The sequence below is a fragment of the Lactuca saligna genome, chromosome 4 (assembly GCF_052625555.1).
Source record: "Lactuca saligna cultivar CGN05327 chromosome 4, ASM5262555v1, whole genome shotgun sequence".
NCBI classification, from domain to species: Eukaryota; Viridiplantae; Streptophyta; class Magnoliopsida; order Asterales; family Asteraceae; genus Lactuca; species Lactuca saligna.
In genome coordinates, this window is record NC_136420.1 from 87,104,972 (window position 1) to 87,123,447 (window position 18,476).

General features: G+C 34.1%; 1 protein-coding gene across 2 annotated transcripts; it reads right to left on the reverse strand.

Annotated features, from left to right (window-relative positions):
• Positions 1-8,523: 8,523 nt before the first annotated feature.
• LOC145042327 (subtilisin-like protease SBT3.9) lies at positions 8,524-13,801 on the reverse strand. 2 transcript variants are annotated; one of them, XM_078990718.1, is made up of 12 exons: positions 13,784-13,801; positions 12,734-12,780; positions 12,534-12,625; positions 11,769-11,866; positions 11,303-11,458; positions 11,050-11,161; positions 10,371-10,914; positions 10,199-10,296; positions 9,881-10,120; positions 9,685-9,799; positions 9,379-9,598; positions 8,524-9,295 (listed from the first exon to the last, which is right to left on the reverse strand). In XM_078990718.1, the coding sequence occupies exons 3-12, from the start codon at positions 12,608-12,610 to the stop codon at positions 8,727-8,729; spliced, it is 2,229 nt and encodes a 742-aa protein (XP_078846844.1). In that variant the 5' UTR covers positions 12,611-12,625; positions 12,734-12,780; positions 13,784-13,801; the 3' UTR covers positions 8,524-8,726. The 2 variants fall into 2 exon arrangements, with proteins under 2 accessions (XP_078846844.1, XP_078846843.1); XM_078990717.1 differs by lacking the exon at positions 13,784-13,801 and having other exon boundaries at positions 12,734-13,711.
• Positions 13,802-18,476: the final 4,675 nt, after the last annotated feature.

Consider the following 18,476-nt stretch of genomic DNA (forward strand, 5'->3'; position numbering starts at 1 on the left):
CCTTGCCATCCCTGCATGGCACTTCCTGGCCAACCATGCTGGGGACTCTCCTTCTGGCCCGACCCGATGCTCCCTTTCCTGGCACTCCCTCGCCAGTCTTTCCTGGTGCGCGCCCGCCAGCCTTGCCTGATGCGCACTCACCATCCCCGTCCGACGCCTCCGGGTGGCCTCGCCCAACTCCTTGCTAGTTGGGCCTGAATTGGGCTGGCCCAAGGCTTGCCCTAATTCCCCTTGACCTAATTATCCCATATATAATTAATAGTATCTCCTCCATGGAGAAGGATCTTCCCCATGGATCAGCCGCCACCCGCCGCCATCAGCCACCATACACCACCACTAGCACCAAGATGGTTCTTTACAACTATGGAGGATCATCTCAGATCTATGAGCTGATCTAACTTGATCGTCGGAGTCCGATCCCGGGGCACAGTCCCTGGGATGGCTCTAACGCATCTCTCTGATTGTGACTAGTAGATCTCTGCCACAACATAAGACTAGAAGAATCGTTGGAGGTCCATGTCGCATCATATACCGTTACAAGGTAATGCTTCAAAATAAAAAATACCATTATAGAAAGAATTAATAGAACCAACTTCATTATTAAATGAAAATCTAAAACCTTGTATATACAAACCATGAAAAGAAAAAATATTCCTCGTCATTTTTTACGAATAGCAAAATCGTACAAATCTAATCCTAACCCACTACTAAGCACTAAAGAATAAACTCGAATCTTAGTGACAAGTGACACTTTCCTATTCCCCATGATCAAGTTAATCTTCCCATGCTCCACTTCCATACTTCTTTTTAGTCCCTGCAAATCAGAACAAGTGTGAAAACCACATCATGTATCAAGGACCCAAGAATTATGTGATGAGTTATTAGATTGAATAGTGTAAATACCTGTGAAGGTGGGCTTTATCTTCCCATCCTTGATATCTTGCAGATACTTCGGCCAACTTCGTTTCCAATGCCCTTTGTCGTGACAGTAGAAGCACTCTGTATCTTTTGGATCGGATGAAGAGCAGCAGAACCACCTTTTCCTTTGGACCCATTCGAAGAAGGTCCATCATGAGACTTTCCCTTGTCATTCTTAGAAGGAGATTTCCTTTTCTTCCCCTTCCCATGTACAATAGCCAAGACTAGGGACACATCAGCAGGAGTGGATGCGACATTTTTGCCTTTCAACCCACTTTTAGCAGTCCTCAACAACCCTTGAAGCTTGCTCAAGGTGACTTCCTCCTTGTTAATATGATAAGTCATCTTGAACTGATCATAACAAGGAGGTAAAGAGTGGATAATGATATCAATCGCCAACTCTTCATCAAAGTTGACAATCAACTTGAGCAAACGATCCACATACCTTTGCATTCTTTGCAAGTAGCTCGTGATGGACTCTCCATCTTTCATCTTGGTTGTGATCACTGAGGCGACAATCTCGTACCTTTCTTGATGCGCACTTTAATGGTACTTTTCCATCAAATCTTGACATATCTCGTAAGGCCAATAGTCCTTGTAGAACCTATGTATCTCAAGGTTCATAGTGTCTACCATTATACACGACACCTTTGTCGCGTCTTTCTCGTGAGCCCTATACTCAACTATCTCTTCCGGAGTAGATTTTGATTCATCGATCTTGCTGAGTTGTTTGTCGAGAATGTATTCCTTCTCTTCGAAAAGCAATGCCATTCAAATGTTTCAGATCCAGTCATTGAAGTTGGATTCATCAAACACGACCCTTGCAAAAATGTTCATGAGTGAGAAGGAGCTTGAGGAGTTGGAGTTTGAGCCAGAAGCGTTGTTTGAGCCAGACATCTGAAAAAGAAATTAGTTCAAAGTTTAGATTAGATAAAGAATCATTAATATAACACCCATATTAAATATTAAGGCTAGGACCCAACACAATTTTTCACAATTCAGAAGAGGGATGTCGTAATCAAATTGCAAAATATTTGAAGGTAGGTAAATGACGATTACCAATTCCACCATGAAAACAAAATGAACAATTAGGTTTTAAATAAAATGAAATTCTTAGATTCTTTTGAGATTCTTTGAACTTTTCAATAGCATGTTTAATCTCGATTATGCCCTTCAAGTTTGTGACTGGGATGCCGAGGATCACAATCAAGGTGTGAATAACCATGCAAATTAGCTTGGTACTCTCGAGCCATTTACCACATAATCAATGTGTCGGTTAACCACACACGCTCCATTGATCTATGATAATTCTCGAGCTACCCTTCTCCACCCTTGTTAGTCCAAGTTAGTGTGTCAGTTAACCACACACGCTCCACTAACGACATGGAAAGGTGCAAAGTGCAATTTCATGGAATAGCATCATTTTCACATTTTTCCTAAAGTAACTAAGATTAGGAATTTATAAAACATTTAGTTACTTTGTAATATTCATTATACTTATTAATGATGAATTAATGTCTTATCCTACCTATTCGGCTAACGACCCTCCAATAATCAAGGAAGCGGTGGGCGAGAGTGGACACCTATTCAACTACTATTTTATAGTTAGTTTCCTTAACCCCCCCCCCTAATAGATCGGCTTCGTGAATGAGGTTTACTAACGGTAAGACTGACTAATCTTATACATATATAAAAGTATTGAGCTTTTAATATTATAATAGTATAAGGGTTGTATTTTAAACTTTTTAAAACACTAGGGTTTTAGAATTTAATATTTCAAAATTAAAACTTTTAATTAAATTTTAAATTCCAAAACTTGAGGGCAAGTTGTAACATCCTGATTTCTAGGAGTGTGATTTAGGGATTTCATTTCAAATAAGGAAGACTACTCGACGAGTTGGAGGCCCCAACTCATCGTGTAGAGATTAGCCAACCCGCGTGAATTTCAGGACCTACTCGACTAGTTGGAGGAGCCAACTCGACGAGTTGAAGCTGGAAATGAAAACCCTAATTTTTAGGGTTTGCACACTATTTAAATAACCTTAACTCCCCTCCCCAGCCTCCCTTACCACACTATCATCCAAGAGCAAACCCTAGCAAGCTAACCCTTAAATTTTGAGTGTGTAAGGTTAAAAGAGGGTGTTTGGAGCATTTGTTGAACAATTAAGAGCTTGGAGCAAGGAAGAGTTTATAGATCCAACCTTTGTAGTGTTGTAGCAACCATCTTGAGGTATAAAGCTACCACCTAGATCTTTCATTGTTTAGATCTTCCCTTGTGAAAGAAAATGGTCACTCCTAGCGCAAAATGGAGTCACCTTTGGGTTTGAGCTTGTCACAATGATATGACTTCATATCTGGACTCTTCTAGAGCCCCTTGAGCATAAAGTTCCAGTCTTTATCAAGTTATGGCATTCTCCTTACCTAAAACCTTTTCCTTAGCTTGGTTTTGGCATTTTGGGCTTTGCATGCACGTAAAGTTTGCAACTTTATGTGGAAACCATGCCTTAGGAAGCTAGATATACAATATGGAGCTTTGAGGTAGCTTAAAAACGTTTGAATGAGAAATGAACTGAAAGGGCTCGACGAGTCAGATGAAGATTGGTCGTTGTTGGTTTTTGCATGGACTTGGAAAGTTAGTGAGACGACTCGACGAGTCAGTTAGGGTTTTCCCAACATTTGGGCACCGCATGGGCTCGACGAGTTGTTTGGAAACTCAGCGAGATGATTTTTTAAGTTCTGGAAGAACTCGACAAGTCAGGGGGCTACACTCGACGAGTTGGGTCAACATGGACTGTTGACCTTGATCGTTGACTTTAACTTTGACTAAGGGTTGACCCGTTTGACTTCTGAGGATATTTTAGTAATTTGAGAATTTATGGAAGTGGATCATTGGTGGATATAGGTGTTTGAGTTGGAGTTGTATTTGGAGAAGTAGCATTATCATCCTGAGCTACTTGCGAGGTGAGTTTTCCTCACAATACTCGAGGGTCGAAGGCACCAAGGCCGACCATTTGGATTATTAACCTGCTTTGTTATTAGTGAGATCAGTTAGATCGGTATCCAGGTATATAGGAAGTTTCTATGATTAGACATCTGTAGATCGGTGTAACTGTCTGTAGACTGTTATGTGATTGCCTGTTATATGTGCACATGTTTGATTGGTAGTTAAGGGTTTTCCATCCTATGGAAGATTGGACCCTAGTATGTTGTTCCTGTAGAATTTTGTATGATTATCTGATATAGGTGCACATGTTTTATTAGTAGTGAGAGTATTACATCCCGAGGATGATTGGACTCATAGTATGTTGGCATTCCAACCCGATGGTTGCGGGCCTGGGGTATTAATCAAAGTCAGAGTTCATTCGTGTTAGCAATTTTTCTTGTATGGTCGACAGGTGTCCATGGAAGAACCTTTATGTTCAATCACTATCGTTACTAGGGAAGGAGTGGTAGCTAGAAGATATTGGTGGCCGTCATATGAGTTGTTTGGTCATTGGAAGTGCTAGGGGAATTTCATTATCATAAGGATTGTAAATGGATAAAATTCATAGATTCTTTTGAGGATGGAAGTTCGGGTGAAGATTCATCAGTTCAGAGCAAGGGTTATGGTCTTTAGTCACCAACATAAAGGACTTCAGGGTTTGGTGTTGTATCATAGGAATCGATTGGGGTTATCGGGCTTGTCGAGACTTCGGGGAGTATCTATCTGGATTTCAAGAGTTGGGCGATCATTAAGATGGGCTAATAATGGAGCACTAGTTTGGTAAGCGCATGTCATAGTCGGTTCGGGTTATATGAAGATAAGATGGGTTGGGAACCTATCAAATTTTGGGGGATGAGAGAGCTTCAACGAAACCAAGTGAGGGTGAATCGATCAGAATTTTAGTGGATGTGTGGCTAACTTTTCTTATCATTTATGATTCTAGATTTCTATTTGCTTGTTGTTTAGATTGTAATTCACACTAGATTCTATGTTTCTATCTACTAATCTTTGATTTGATCTTCATTAAATGTTTGATTTGTACTCAATTTTTACTTGATCAACGAAATTAGGGTTCATATAATCATTATTAGTCAAAATATGAAATTCATAAATTTTTTATGTTTTGATGTAGTAACAAGTAGTTAATTGATTTTAATGGAATGAAAATTAGTGTAATCAAAGGCTATATGTTCATAAACCTGAGTTGTGAAGAATGTTGGACATTGTTGATATTAATTGTTTCAACTTAAAGTCTTTTAATGATCTGATCTAAGAACTTGTTTGGATTTAATCAACTAAATGAAGTTTCACTTAAAGATCATGTTTTAAGTAAAATACTTTAATCAATTTGAAAATATTATAACTTATTAATATCTTAATTATTAATATCTTAATTATCAACCAGTTTGAACATATAATCACATTATACCTTATAAATATAGTACATAAATAGGAATAATAATTAGAATCACAAATATCTTTTAATTCCTAAATTTTAGTTCTTAATTTGTTTATTTATGAAATGACTAATTCCGAAGTAGTTCATCATTTTCTAAAATAAAGAATAAATATTTTATCATTTAATTTCAAGTAAAAAAAAAAGGTTTGACTAGAAAAAAACATATAGGGACTTAAAGCGTAGAATAATAAAGTCAAGGGGTCATTTTCATCTCAATTGGGACGCTGCCAAACTTCAGGACTTTTGATGAGGCTTTTGCGGGAAACGCATGCGTGTATTATACACATGTCACGCGCCGGCTTTCATTTGGACGGATATTTTAAGGTTTGTTATTCGTAAGTCATGACTCATGAGATATCAATAGTAATAAAATATTAAATAGAAAACTAAACTTCCCTTATTTTTATGATGTTGAGTATTTGATAAAAACTAAATATTTATAAACACATAATATGGTATAAATATTTTTTCTAAGCTAGCGCTTAGGGCTCCCAATTCTAAGGGTTCTCATATTCTCCAAAGTTCAAAAGTTTAGTCGATTAAAACATCAAATCCAGTAACAAACCTTAAATTTATATCAAATGAAAGAATAAAAAAACTATAAATTACTTCTTTCAATTAGAATATAGATACATCATTGACTTATCTAGTCCTAAATACCATAAATTATTGAAAATAATGGTAACAAGTTTGCTATGTACTTTTATTATATTTAAGTGTTATAAGAATCATATATAAATTTTTATCAAATTCTTGTTTATTTAGGTTATTACAACAGGAAAAATTCTTTAATTTATATTTAAATTATCCCCGAAGAAAACATAAAGAGTAAACTTGTATGTGAATATAATTGAGGAGTACAATAAAAACCAAAAGCCCCAAAAATTTTGTTCGCTTGTAACCTCTAAACTAGTTGAGCCGCCCTTGATGTTACATACATAGTTAATTTTTTTTATTTGATAATCATTTAGCTATAACTAATATAAAACTAACTATTTCACTTCTACATGATGAGATAATCATAAATATAGTTTCTTTATATAAAAACAATTCATAAGCATAGTTTCTTTATATAAAAACAATAATTGTATTTCTTATTTGAACCCAACCGCATATAGACATATGTAAGTTCCGTTGAGATTTAATATAAAATAGAGATATTGAGATTCAATCTCAACTACATATTTCACATCTGCCGCTCTAACCATCCGGTGTATCGGCACAACCGGTCTTTTATAATCATAAAACGATTATATAGCGTCGCTCGTTTATTTCTCCTCCACCACCATCCCCGCCATCACCACTACCACCACATCTGCCACCAGCCGACCTCATCACTGTCACCTCCGCCACTTATATATCACCGCCACCTCTGTCACCACCATCTCTTCTGTCACTAGTTATCATAACCATATACAGTGTTCTAAAAGGCGCGCCATGGCGTGAGGCGTGGCTTCGCCGTTACGAAAACCTTTATAACGTTGCTGTTAGGCGTGACGCGTAGCAAGGCGTGATATGGCGCGTCATGGCGTGTTATGGCGCGTGTTTTTTCGTTTGAGACACAGTTTTTTGCTCTTTGTTATGTTTTTTCAAATCGGAGATACAAGTATTGTGGTTTTTATTAACTTTTTGTTATTAGTTATTAATCTAACACTTTTAAAAAATAGTTATATTTAATATAAATTTATATTTATGTGGTAATATAATTTTAAATTAATACAAAATCGCCGCCTTACATCACGCTTTGAAAAACGTCATGGCTCGCCACGGCTCGTTAAGCTTGAGGCTTGACTTTGCCGTCATGCCACGCCTCACGCCATTTAGAACCTTGACCATATATGATTACCCAATCTGAACAAACATATATATCATTTATGATTAAAAATATACGTATAAACATGTATAATTATATATTATTATACATTTATGCCATATAATCATTTATAATTACTCATACATCGCTACCGCCGGTATAATAGAGCGTTAGAACGATAAATGAGAAATATGTGGTTGATGTTAAATCTTAAGATCTTTAATTTTTGTAATCTCAATATGTCCCTGTATTCCTGTAATATATATATATATATATATATATATATATATATATATATATATATATATATATATATATATATATATATATATATATATATATATATATATATATATATATATATATATATATATATATATATATATATATATATATATATATATATAGACATTGTAACTCATATTTATATACAGACAAGAAGAAATGTGATGCGGCTATGAAGCAGTTTGAAAGGCTACTTAAACGCAAAGCGTTTGTGGATACTCTAAGAACATCTATAATAAAACAAGTTTGTTCAACAAGAATCACAATATCAACATATAAAAACTTAACAAATATCCATGAGAAATAAGTTTTCTTTCAGAAAACTTATTTATGGGTTTCACCGATATTATTTTTTAAAACAAACAGTTTTATAAATAAGATATTAGTGTCAAAACACGATATTGTTTAATCCATTGAGTTTATAAATTTTTAAGAATATAAAAATACATTAAAATAATAATAAAAGAAAATTCTCACAATAGCATTTTTAAAATTTCATTTATGTTTATTATTGTCTCTCGACAATCCTTTATGATTCGTCTTCGTCATTACTATAAATGTTGTCTTTGACTATAGAGGGCCTATTTCTAACTTCTAATTCGGTTTTCTAATTTGGTCGTAGTCTCGTTTAGACTTTGTACTCCTATTGTCTTTTAATCGCAAAAATGGATCTGATTTTGACCCAACAAGGACTACCCAAGCTTTAAAACTTAATTACATAAGTGTCCATATAAAACTTCTTGCATATTTCACAATACCTTAACTAAAATTTATGAAAATCATTCGAATAGTATGTGTTCGTTGGTAATTGTCTAGGTATTTTAGCAATTATGTTTTGTGATTCTACTCTAAATCGACACTAGAGAATATCAGAATAGGCGAGTTTTCTCTTGCATTGTAAACCAGATGCATGCTAAATTGATATTTTCCACAAATGTTAAACTACATGTGAATTATGTGTTCAATGTTTTGTACATGTTATATAAATGGTTTTGTGAGCCATATTTCACGTGTTTGGATGTTAAACACACACACATACATATGCATAAAACCTTAACATGTTGATTTGCATTGTGTATTTTTATACATTGTTATATCACAACCAAACTTTTGAAACCGAATATACCGAACACACAAATAAGTGATTCTAACATTTCTTACACATGATGTGGTATATTTACTTCCCGTACACAAATAAATCGACCTTCTCTTCTTTATTTAGATACTACAAAAGATCGATTAAAAAAAATATATCAAAAACATACAAATCATATCTGAGAATACGATTTCTTAACAACAACACGAACCACCAACGGTGTTCTCACAACATGAACCCCATCTTCCCACAACAAACTCCCAAAAGAAAACCTCCCTTGCACCTTCACCAATGGACAAATTGTCACTTTAAACTTTAGTCTAGTATTCGTAGAATTAAAGAACAAGATCGATGGGTCCACCATAACACGTGTGCCAGCTGGGGCTTCAATACGTGCCACATAACGAGAACCAGTAGGGCCCACATTCGTCACAATCCTTGATACTGTCGTGGTTTTTTGTAACTCGGGAATCGAGATTGATGGAAGATTAAGGTTTTTTAGGAAGTTGGTTTTTTTAGGGCAAGGAGAGTGCGAGTTGGCTAATGAGCTAACAGCGGTGTCATTGTATCCCATGGCACAAAGGAAATGGATATAATCTTTGGTTGTCATATTGTATATGAGACCGGGATTTATTGCTTTGTTGGGGTCCACATGACCCCCTCCATAGTCGAAAGGGTCAGCCTGCTTGTGTGGAGCCCCTTCTGCAATTGCAGGCTGACCATTTTCATCCTCTATAGAGGCTGTAATATCATACGACACGATATGTAAATAATAATAATACAAAAAAAAAAGAATGTAAGAAGATTGAGTTTTTAGTTTTGACCTGTGGTGACCAGGGCAGACTTTATTGCTGCCGGAGTCCATGTTGGATATAAAGATTTGAGAAGAGCAACGATGCCCGAGATATGCGGGCAGGCCATGGAAGTCCCCGATTCTATTTTGAAGTTGAGTGATGAAACTTTAGTTTGACCGTTGACTAATGAAGAAGAAGCAACCGGAGACCATGATGCCAATATATTAACCCCCGGAGCAGCTATATCCGGCTGCAACATACACTTTGTCAAATCCATCATCACATTTCAAAATCCAAATTTGAAAAAAGTCAAATATAAGTCAAAATTTCTGAAACCTTGAGTACTGTTGGAGACAATGAACTTGGTCCTCTGGCTGAGAAGAATGCAACTTCCGGCGATGTTTGTTTTCCGATGACTGTTCTTGTGCCACTGATCTTCACAACCGGATTACTATAAAGAAGATGCATGAATCGATCTGTTTCTTTTTGACTTAATAAAGAAAGACATGGAGAAAATAAAGTTGTTTTATACCTGTTTGATTCAATGTAAGTGACTATAGAGGTTCCAATGGTAAAGTCAATTTGAACACATGGGATTGCGAAAGTCAAAGTGACATCTTTGGTTGGATACTGGACAAATATGATCCCTACGCCACCGACATCTTGCACATTTCCGGCGGTCAAAGCGGCGGAGCTTTTGGTCCGGGATTGGAAGCATAGAACGATTGCGCCTTCGGCTAAACTCGCATTCAGTGATCCCGCTTCACAACTTCTGTAAAAACTCATATACATTAATAATAATAAAAATTTGAACTTTACCTTTTAAAAGATTATGATTTATGAATAAGACCTTGCATCCTCCTCATCTGCATCATCAGCTACAATATCTTCACCATACACGAGAGGATAAAACCTGTGAAAATCTTTCACTGTAACGAAAGCTTGACCCTGCAGATGATCATTCCAGATAATCACTTTGACTAATACATGCTTCTTCACAAATTCAACAGAAAAACACGTACCACAAAAGTTTGATTGTTTCCAAGTGTAATCAACGTCGGAAAAGCTCTATCAATGGTGCTAGCAGCTACACTTATAATCCATGGAGCGGTGTTAGCCACCGTTTGAGGATACGGCCCGGTATTCCCACAAGAACAAACCACAGTTATCCCACGCGCCACCGCATGAAACGATCCAATAGCCAACGGGTCATCAACGTAGGTCGAAAACGGTGGTGTAGAACCCAAAGAGGCCGAGATCACGTCCACGCCGTCGCGAATTGAGTCGTCAAAGGCGGCAAGGATATCGGCTGAGCTGCAACCACCGGTTGCCCAACAAACCTTATATATGGCGATTTGAGACGACGGTGAGCCACCTCGGGCTACCCCATGGGCTAGCCCAAAGAAACTTGCGTCCGTTATCGGAGCTCCGGCGGCGGTTGAGGACGTGTGTGTGCCGTGGCCGTATGCGTCACGCGCCGATAGAAATTCTGAGCCGTCGCTTGTGTCTAGTTTTCCGAATTCAGCTTCGTATCCCTTGATATACCAACGCGCACCAATGATTTTTCTGTTAGAAACATTGGATCTTAGTTAGAATTTGAATCGAATTCTTGAATAAGAACATGAAATCAATATGTTATTATTATTATTATTATTATTTTTTAAAAATTATCCCATTATCTTGGATAATGAAAGATCGAACCTATTGCAGTTGGACTTATTGAAGTGTTCTCCTTCATCGCATACGCCTTTCCAACGTGATGGAATCCGCTTCATTCCGGCATCGTTGTAGCTTATAGATTCCGGCCATACCCCTGGTCAACAAAAGTCAAACAGAATCTCAAATCATCATTCAAAAGATGTAAATTTTGAGTTTTGATGTCAAAAAATTCCTCTAGTTGTTAATACTTTTTTGAATTGATTGGATCTAACTTCTAATTCAAAGTATAACATACCACTATCAAAGACACCAATGATTGATCCAACACCCGATTGACCTTTGGAGAGTATACCATTGACCAAACGAGTCTTAATGTCGAGAAAATCCCAACTCCGTGTCGTGTGAAGCTTAAGAATTCTATTAGGAATCACATGTACAACTCCTGGTAAATCTGTATTAAATCAAAGAAATAGTAACGTACTTTTATAATAACTCATAATGAAAGGACAAAGTAGTTGTTTATATAAGTTTTATGGGTAAATGCAATACATACTTTCAACTTTCATTTATTTGTGTATTATCATCCTACTTTCATTTCTTTCTATTATTGCAATATACGTATAGCATTTTTACGAAGACATCGTATTTTGGAAAATCTATTATTGTACTTTCAATTGTTTTTATTAGGACATGATTTTTTTTTTTTTTGAAAAATCTTCAAAATTATAGCAGTGAAAATTACTTTGTATTTGGATCGATACCTGCAACCAATGATGCCTGAGTTGGGGTTAATACCGCAGCAAAGCCGGAAAAGCCATGTTTGTAGCTATACAAAATTGATCTATTTGCAGCTTCTTTGCTAGAAAAATCAAAAATCAACAATAACAAATAGTAAAGCTATGTTCTCTTGTGCCCATTTCTTTTCATTCTTTATTTTCATTATATGGCTCCCACGTGAGTCTAATTAATAGTACGAAACAAATTTGTAAGCATTAAGTTCCTTGACTTTATCGCTTAAGTCGTTCTTTGAAACATCTTATACTAAATTATTAAAAATAACTAGAATGTGCATTATTAAATGAAGTCAAACTAATGTCCTTTTTGTACAATTGGCTGGATTTTAGGTTAACTTGTAAAACATGAGATATGTTTTGAATTTTTATGGTCAAACAACTCAGTTCTAAATTAATATCCACAATTAATGGGATTTGAATCATGTTTATATGGATACTAGTATAGAAAACCTTTAAAATGATTTTGGGATCTAGTTGCTATCCCACAAATATATAATAAATAAATAAATCTATCTTTTGCATTCCTTTCTTTCATATCTACTTCAAACGTTTGCTACATTAATATCAATTTCATAAAGTAATATAACACCAACTCCCAAATGAATTTCTACATTTTGGGTAAAAACCAGTTCATTTGACTTTCAAAAGTCAGCAGCAGATATATCATATAATCTAAAAATAATAATGTATAATAGAACAACACATAACATAAAAATATTTATATAAACAAACCTTCCAAGTATTTGAGAGAGGATCCCATGGTGTGTATCCTGAAGAAGCATTGGCTCATTGAGAGTATTATGTCCCATATAAACAATATGAACCTGAAATTGGATTAAAATATTCTTGATTTGATTAGTCAATAGTCAAGGAATCAACAATAAAAAGTCAGACATTTCAAATATATATTTAAACATAAAAAAAAAACATACCTTGCTCCTTGAAATGCCCAACACAAACCATTTTTGCTGAAAGATTACTAAAAGGAAGAGAAGAACATTAACCCTTGATGAGAATCCCATGAGAGATTTCAAAGTATGAAGCTTACATACATATATAATTGAGCAAAATGGGGTGGATTTTTTAGTCAAATTTAATAAGAATGTGAAAAAAGGAAATGGGTTCTTCTTAGAAATTTGAAACTCGTTTGGTGAATTACTAAAGTACCCTTCTCAAAGAGAAAGAATAGATACTTTCTGTATTTTGTATCAGAAGGATGTGGATTTTTTTTTGGATTTTTGTATCCTGGAAGATTCATATGCTTACAGAAATACCCTTTTGTTTTCTGGAAGAACAGTTGAAAAGGAAATGATTCACCATATTGAAACTTTTATGAAATAATTTTACCAGAAATACCCTTTTGAAACAGAAAGAAAGAACACGCTCCTACAAAAACAGATATGTATGCATATGCTTGCAGAAAATGATGTGGATTTATGGGATCTTTTTTCCTTAAAGATAGAATAAAAAACGAAATGGGTTCATGTAAAATTTGAAATTTCTTACAAATCATACCATAAATACCCTTATATATGTACATATAATTGTACCAAAATCATGTGGGTTTTGGATTTTCCCCTTAAAAGATTCAATAAAAACATAAAAAGGAAAAAGAAACGGGCTCACCCCATAATTTATAAAAAAAAAAAAAATCAGATATACCAGAAATGGTGTTTTCACACACAGATAGATGTCTCTGTGTTATTAATACATCTGGTGTGGATTATGAACTTATTTTCACAACAAAAAGATGAAAAAAAGAGAAGATGGGTATTTTTTTTTTCACAGTTTACCGGAATTACCCTTTGAAAACACAAAAACTGGTCAAATTTTGTACTTTTTACCCAAAGATTTTAGACTGGAGATGCCAAAACAGGCAAAGGGAAGTGTATTATTCATCATAAAAAATCGAACTTCTCTTTTTATATGCAAAACTGTTGGGTAAGATAAGATGGATGAGGGCCCACGAAATGCTGTGCTACCTGCTCCACAAACATTCTGATTTTGAGGTGAAATTACTTACGCCATGAAAATGGGTTCGTGTGTGTGTGTGTAGTGGAATTTGGAGTGTTGAAACGCGTTGACTTGACTTTGCCGCATTGGGGAAGAACAGTAAGGAGGTCACTTGCAAGTGTCGGATAAAAAAAGCAGATTCAAATCCAATTCAACGCTTTGTTGGTATCTGATTGTAAACATGTGAATTCACAGTATACTTACTGCTCAAGTTTTTAATTGTTTTTTTTTGTTTACCATTAATCAGCATCGATTCCAATTTCCACATTTCAATGATAGCCTAGTAACATCTGTCTCATAGCATTATCATTATAGTAATCTCTAAAAAGACAACACCCAAGCGCTACCCACATCTCCAAGTAGTCTCCATTAACGTCTTCCATAGTAGTACAGTCATCATTAGATAACACAAATATCTACACCCAAGCACTACCCACATCTCCAAGATGGGTTGATGTGGGTTTAATTTTCTTGGGCAATACTTCCTGAAGTACAACTGGAATTTATCAATTTTAAGTGAATGTAAAATGCTATAACAAATAAATAAGTGGAATTAGAATGTTATTTCTGGGATATAATGATTATAACCCTTTCTAATGTTCTTGGTTTGTGTGTTTTAATACATAGTGTATAATTTTTATATCCATTTTAATTAGTTGTTGAGTTTTTTTATTAGTTTTTTTACAGCTTGATCGATGTGAAAAAGGAGGGACTTTGACTGTTAAAATGTGTCCTGTTGTCATGACAAAATGTATGCTAATTACGTTAAAGTTATTTTGCAATGAAAATATATGATGGGAAGTTAATCACTTCACTTATATTATATGAGTTCTTATTAGATAGGTTTGTTGTGGAAGCCTATATGTGGTGGAGGCCTATATGTGTCTTCGTGATGTTATTTTGAGGTCATGCATCCTTTATAATGTGTTTGAATGTTCTTTCTATTTTTTTCTTGGAAGTTAAATCACAAATCTCCTTTTCCACATGTATCTTTATTAGCTTCCTTTGGCTTTCTATTATAACTTCACTATTTTTACCAACTTTCCATATCTATTGAGGTTTGGTATATGTTATATCGGTACTTGGTGTTCAGTAGATTTCCTTAAGGATGCTCTTAAACATTTGTTTCTTATATATAAATATGGTTGACACGTTGTGGTTGCTTATTGATATTGACAACTTGGTTTTACTCACTGAATTTATGTTAGATATAGTTTAATTCAAGGTTAACCTAATCAAATCATATCATGGTAGAGCCTTTTTAGTTTTATAAACAATCCAATTTTGTTCTTTTTCTTGGTTTAGAGAATGTAGTCTTATTTTTTGAACAATTTCTTATGCCTCCTTTAGATGATTGTTTATGTGGAGTAAGAAGAAGTAAAAGGGAAACTCACTTTATGACTGTAGATTAAAATATTAAATATAATGTTTCTCAGTGCATCGATTATTTTTATTTCCTTTTAAAGTTTTGTTTTATAATTTTTACTAATTTAGATCTTAGGTTAAATCATGTGTTAAATTAATATTGTATTTGTATTTTCAGCCAAAAATTGAAAGGAACAATAGTTGATTGTACAAAACTATACCAAAAGGGCCACAAATCACCGGTTCTTATGTTTATTTTTAGCCAATTATAAGTATGTTGTTACAACTTTATCAAAAGCCTTCTTAGAACATTTTCATTACATCCATAATTATAAGTGATTGTTTATTGTTCGGCAAATCGTATAAGATCCTATTGGGAATAATATTTGGATATGGTTGGGTCAATGTGAAGTTTATTATCGGCTATCTTATAGTAAAAATGTGGCCATATCATATGTTTATGTTTCTTTTAGCCTATATTATCTTTTGCTTATAGACTTCATTTTTAGGTTAACCGGTTCTTTCTTAGATTACTTTACTGGTTCAAGTTTTGTTCCAAGTTTCCTATACGTTGGTTTTATTTCTCAATAGGAATTTATTTATTGTTCCTTTGTAATTTTGAATATTTAACGGATAATTTGGTTTATTTGAAAACTTTCTTACATTTAAGTTTTTTACAAGCTATTTAAATTTATATTATGTTCAATATAATCATAATTTTATTAAATATCTAAATAAAACTTATATCTTATTAATTTATTAAAATTTTATAAATCTTTGATTTTTTTTTTTACCATTTTTGATTATCAATATTGTTTTTGTTTCTTACCCGTAGTTTCCGCGGATTATAATCTTGTGTGTGTGTGTGTCTATATATAGTTATATGGAAAATGAATGATTAGGGCAACACATATTTGAAACAATGAAAACATGACAACACATCACTTCCACAATAACTTCCACAATACATTACTTGTGAAGAAAGAAATGAACACGTGTCATTTGATTATTGGTTCCGGTAGATGTTGCCCTAGTTATTTGTTTACCATAGAACTCACTCATATATATATATATATATATATATATATATATATATATATATATTATTCATTTCCATTAAACTGTTAATCATATCCCAAACAAAAATCATGATTGACATTCCAAGTTTTGTCCTTCTACATTATGTATTATCTTTTTATTTTTATATTTATTATATCAATTATAATGTATGTTATTTGAACTTCATTATGTTTTTATAACTTTTGGACTTACTATTTTCAGAAATAAATTATTAGAATAGAGTTTATAGTTTTGATTGTATTTGATTTTTTATATTTAACGGGTACACATAAATTGAAACCGTGGTTATTCGACTTTATACAGTTCGGTTTGGTTCGGTTTTTTTTTGGCAATTCGGTTCGATTACGGTTAGTGCACATTAGATACCCGCCACGTAGTGACGGTTCACAATTTTATTACTAACCGAATCAAACCACCCCGTTAACACCCCTATTTAACACCCTCCTTTTGAATGCTATTATCAACCCTTTGGAGAGGTTAAAGGAAGGGATTGGTAACATTGCAAATTAGTCATCATATCCCAGAGGAATGCTTCTTTCTATTGATCTCATAATTAGGATGTCCTCCTAAACGTGCACCAAGGGTTGTGTTGCCATAATTATCCTTGAATTTACTACTGAAGTCATTAAAAGCTATGCATATTTCATATCGGTTTCCAAGACATGCAAAAACACTATTGGGTATCGAACTTCAATATATATATATATATATATATATATATATATATATATATATATATATATATATATATATATATAGAGAGAGAGAGAGAGAGAGAGCTAGGTTCAAATGTTTTTAGCAAGTATTGTGTGCCTAAATGCACCAATGAGAATTCAAGAAATAATTATCAATTAAATAAATCATTTAAGGGTATTCTGGACATTTTGTACTTTTCAATTAAGGAATCATTTAATTGAAATCCTGCAATTAAAGAAATAAAATCAATAATATTGACCTAGTCTCTCTCTTGCATCATGTCTTATATTCAAGGAATTACCAAGATGAATGACCGACACCCCACAACACAACCGATCAAGACCTTGATTTCTTCTTTCTTCTTCCAATCGACACACATCACAGATAGAAGGAGTCGATCGCTTCTTCGTTTTTTTCTGATGCGCACACACAAGATGGAGAAGAGAAAGCACGACCCCTTTTCTTCCCTCCTGACGATCGATTCTTGATCTCGCATAATATGGAGAAGAGAGAACACGAGGTACATGTTGTTTCTTTTCATTGGATTTCCCCAAATATGGACCCTATTTGTAAAGGAACAATTTTCAGTTACTCGTTTTGTCATCTGTGATCAACATAGATCACAGGTTAAATTCAGTTCTGTAAATACTTTGGCAATTTGCAGGAAATACTCCCAATTCCCATGGACAACCGAAATGTCTAGTACAAATCTGTTAGAATTCATCAATGCCCACCATGTGTTCGATGTAATTACTGAACCAGGAGTACAACAAATTATCTCTATTAATGTTATTATTTGTGTGCTATAATGTTATTGGAATTTGATTTTATGTTTGTTCACAGGTTTTCGTTACAATAATGATTCAGTGGTTGTGGTTAAAATTATGGGGGTTCTACCATTTTCAATCAAAACCGAAGCCACAAAAACATTTATGCTTTTTTTTTCTTCGACCGTATGGAAACCGAACACAGGAGATTCATTTGATGTTGATGGTTCTGAATTGGTTTTTTTTCATTCATGATTCATAGAAAATGTGGTGATTTAGGGAGCGCCCTTAAAGTGTTTGATGAAATGCCAAAGAGAAATATGATAATCTCACATTGTATACATGGTTAGTGATGGAATCACTGGTTAATGAGGAGATGCTGGTAAGTTTACATGAAGTTTATTGATCTTTGATTAAGTTTTTTGAGTTGGGTTTTTGTAATTTTTTATTTTTTTTTCAGAAATTCAGCGACACCATTCTTTGATGGCAGAGAACTTGTAGCTGGAAGTATTGATGATTCAATCTATGTTTATGATGTTGAAGCAAACATCTATCCTGATCATATATTTGATGTTGAAGCAAACTGACTTTTCCTTATGTTTATGATGCAGAAGCAAACAAACATATGAGCTGATCATAGCTTTGACCTTGTTTACATTTTTATAATATTTCCATTCTGAAAGAATAGTTTATTATATAAGAGTATTATTGCTTTATTCTGATAGAATTTGTAGTTAATTAATTATATGTTTAA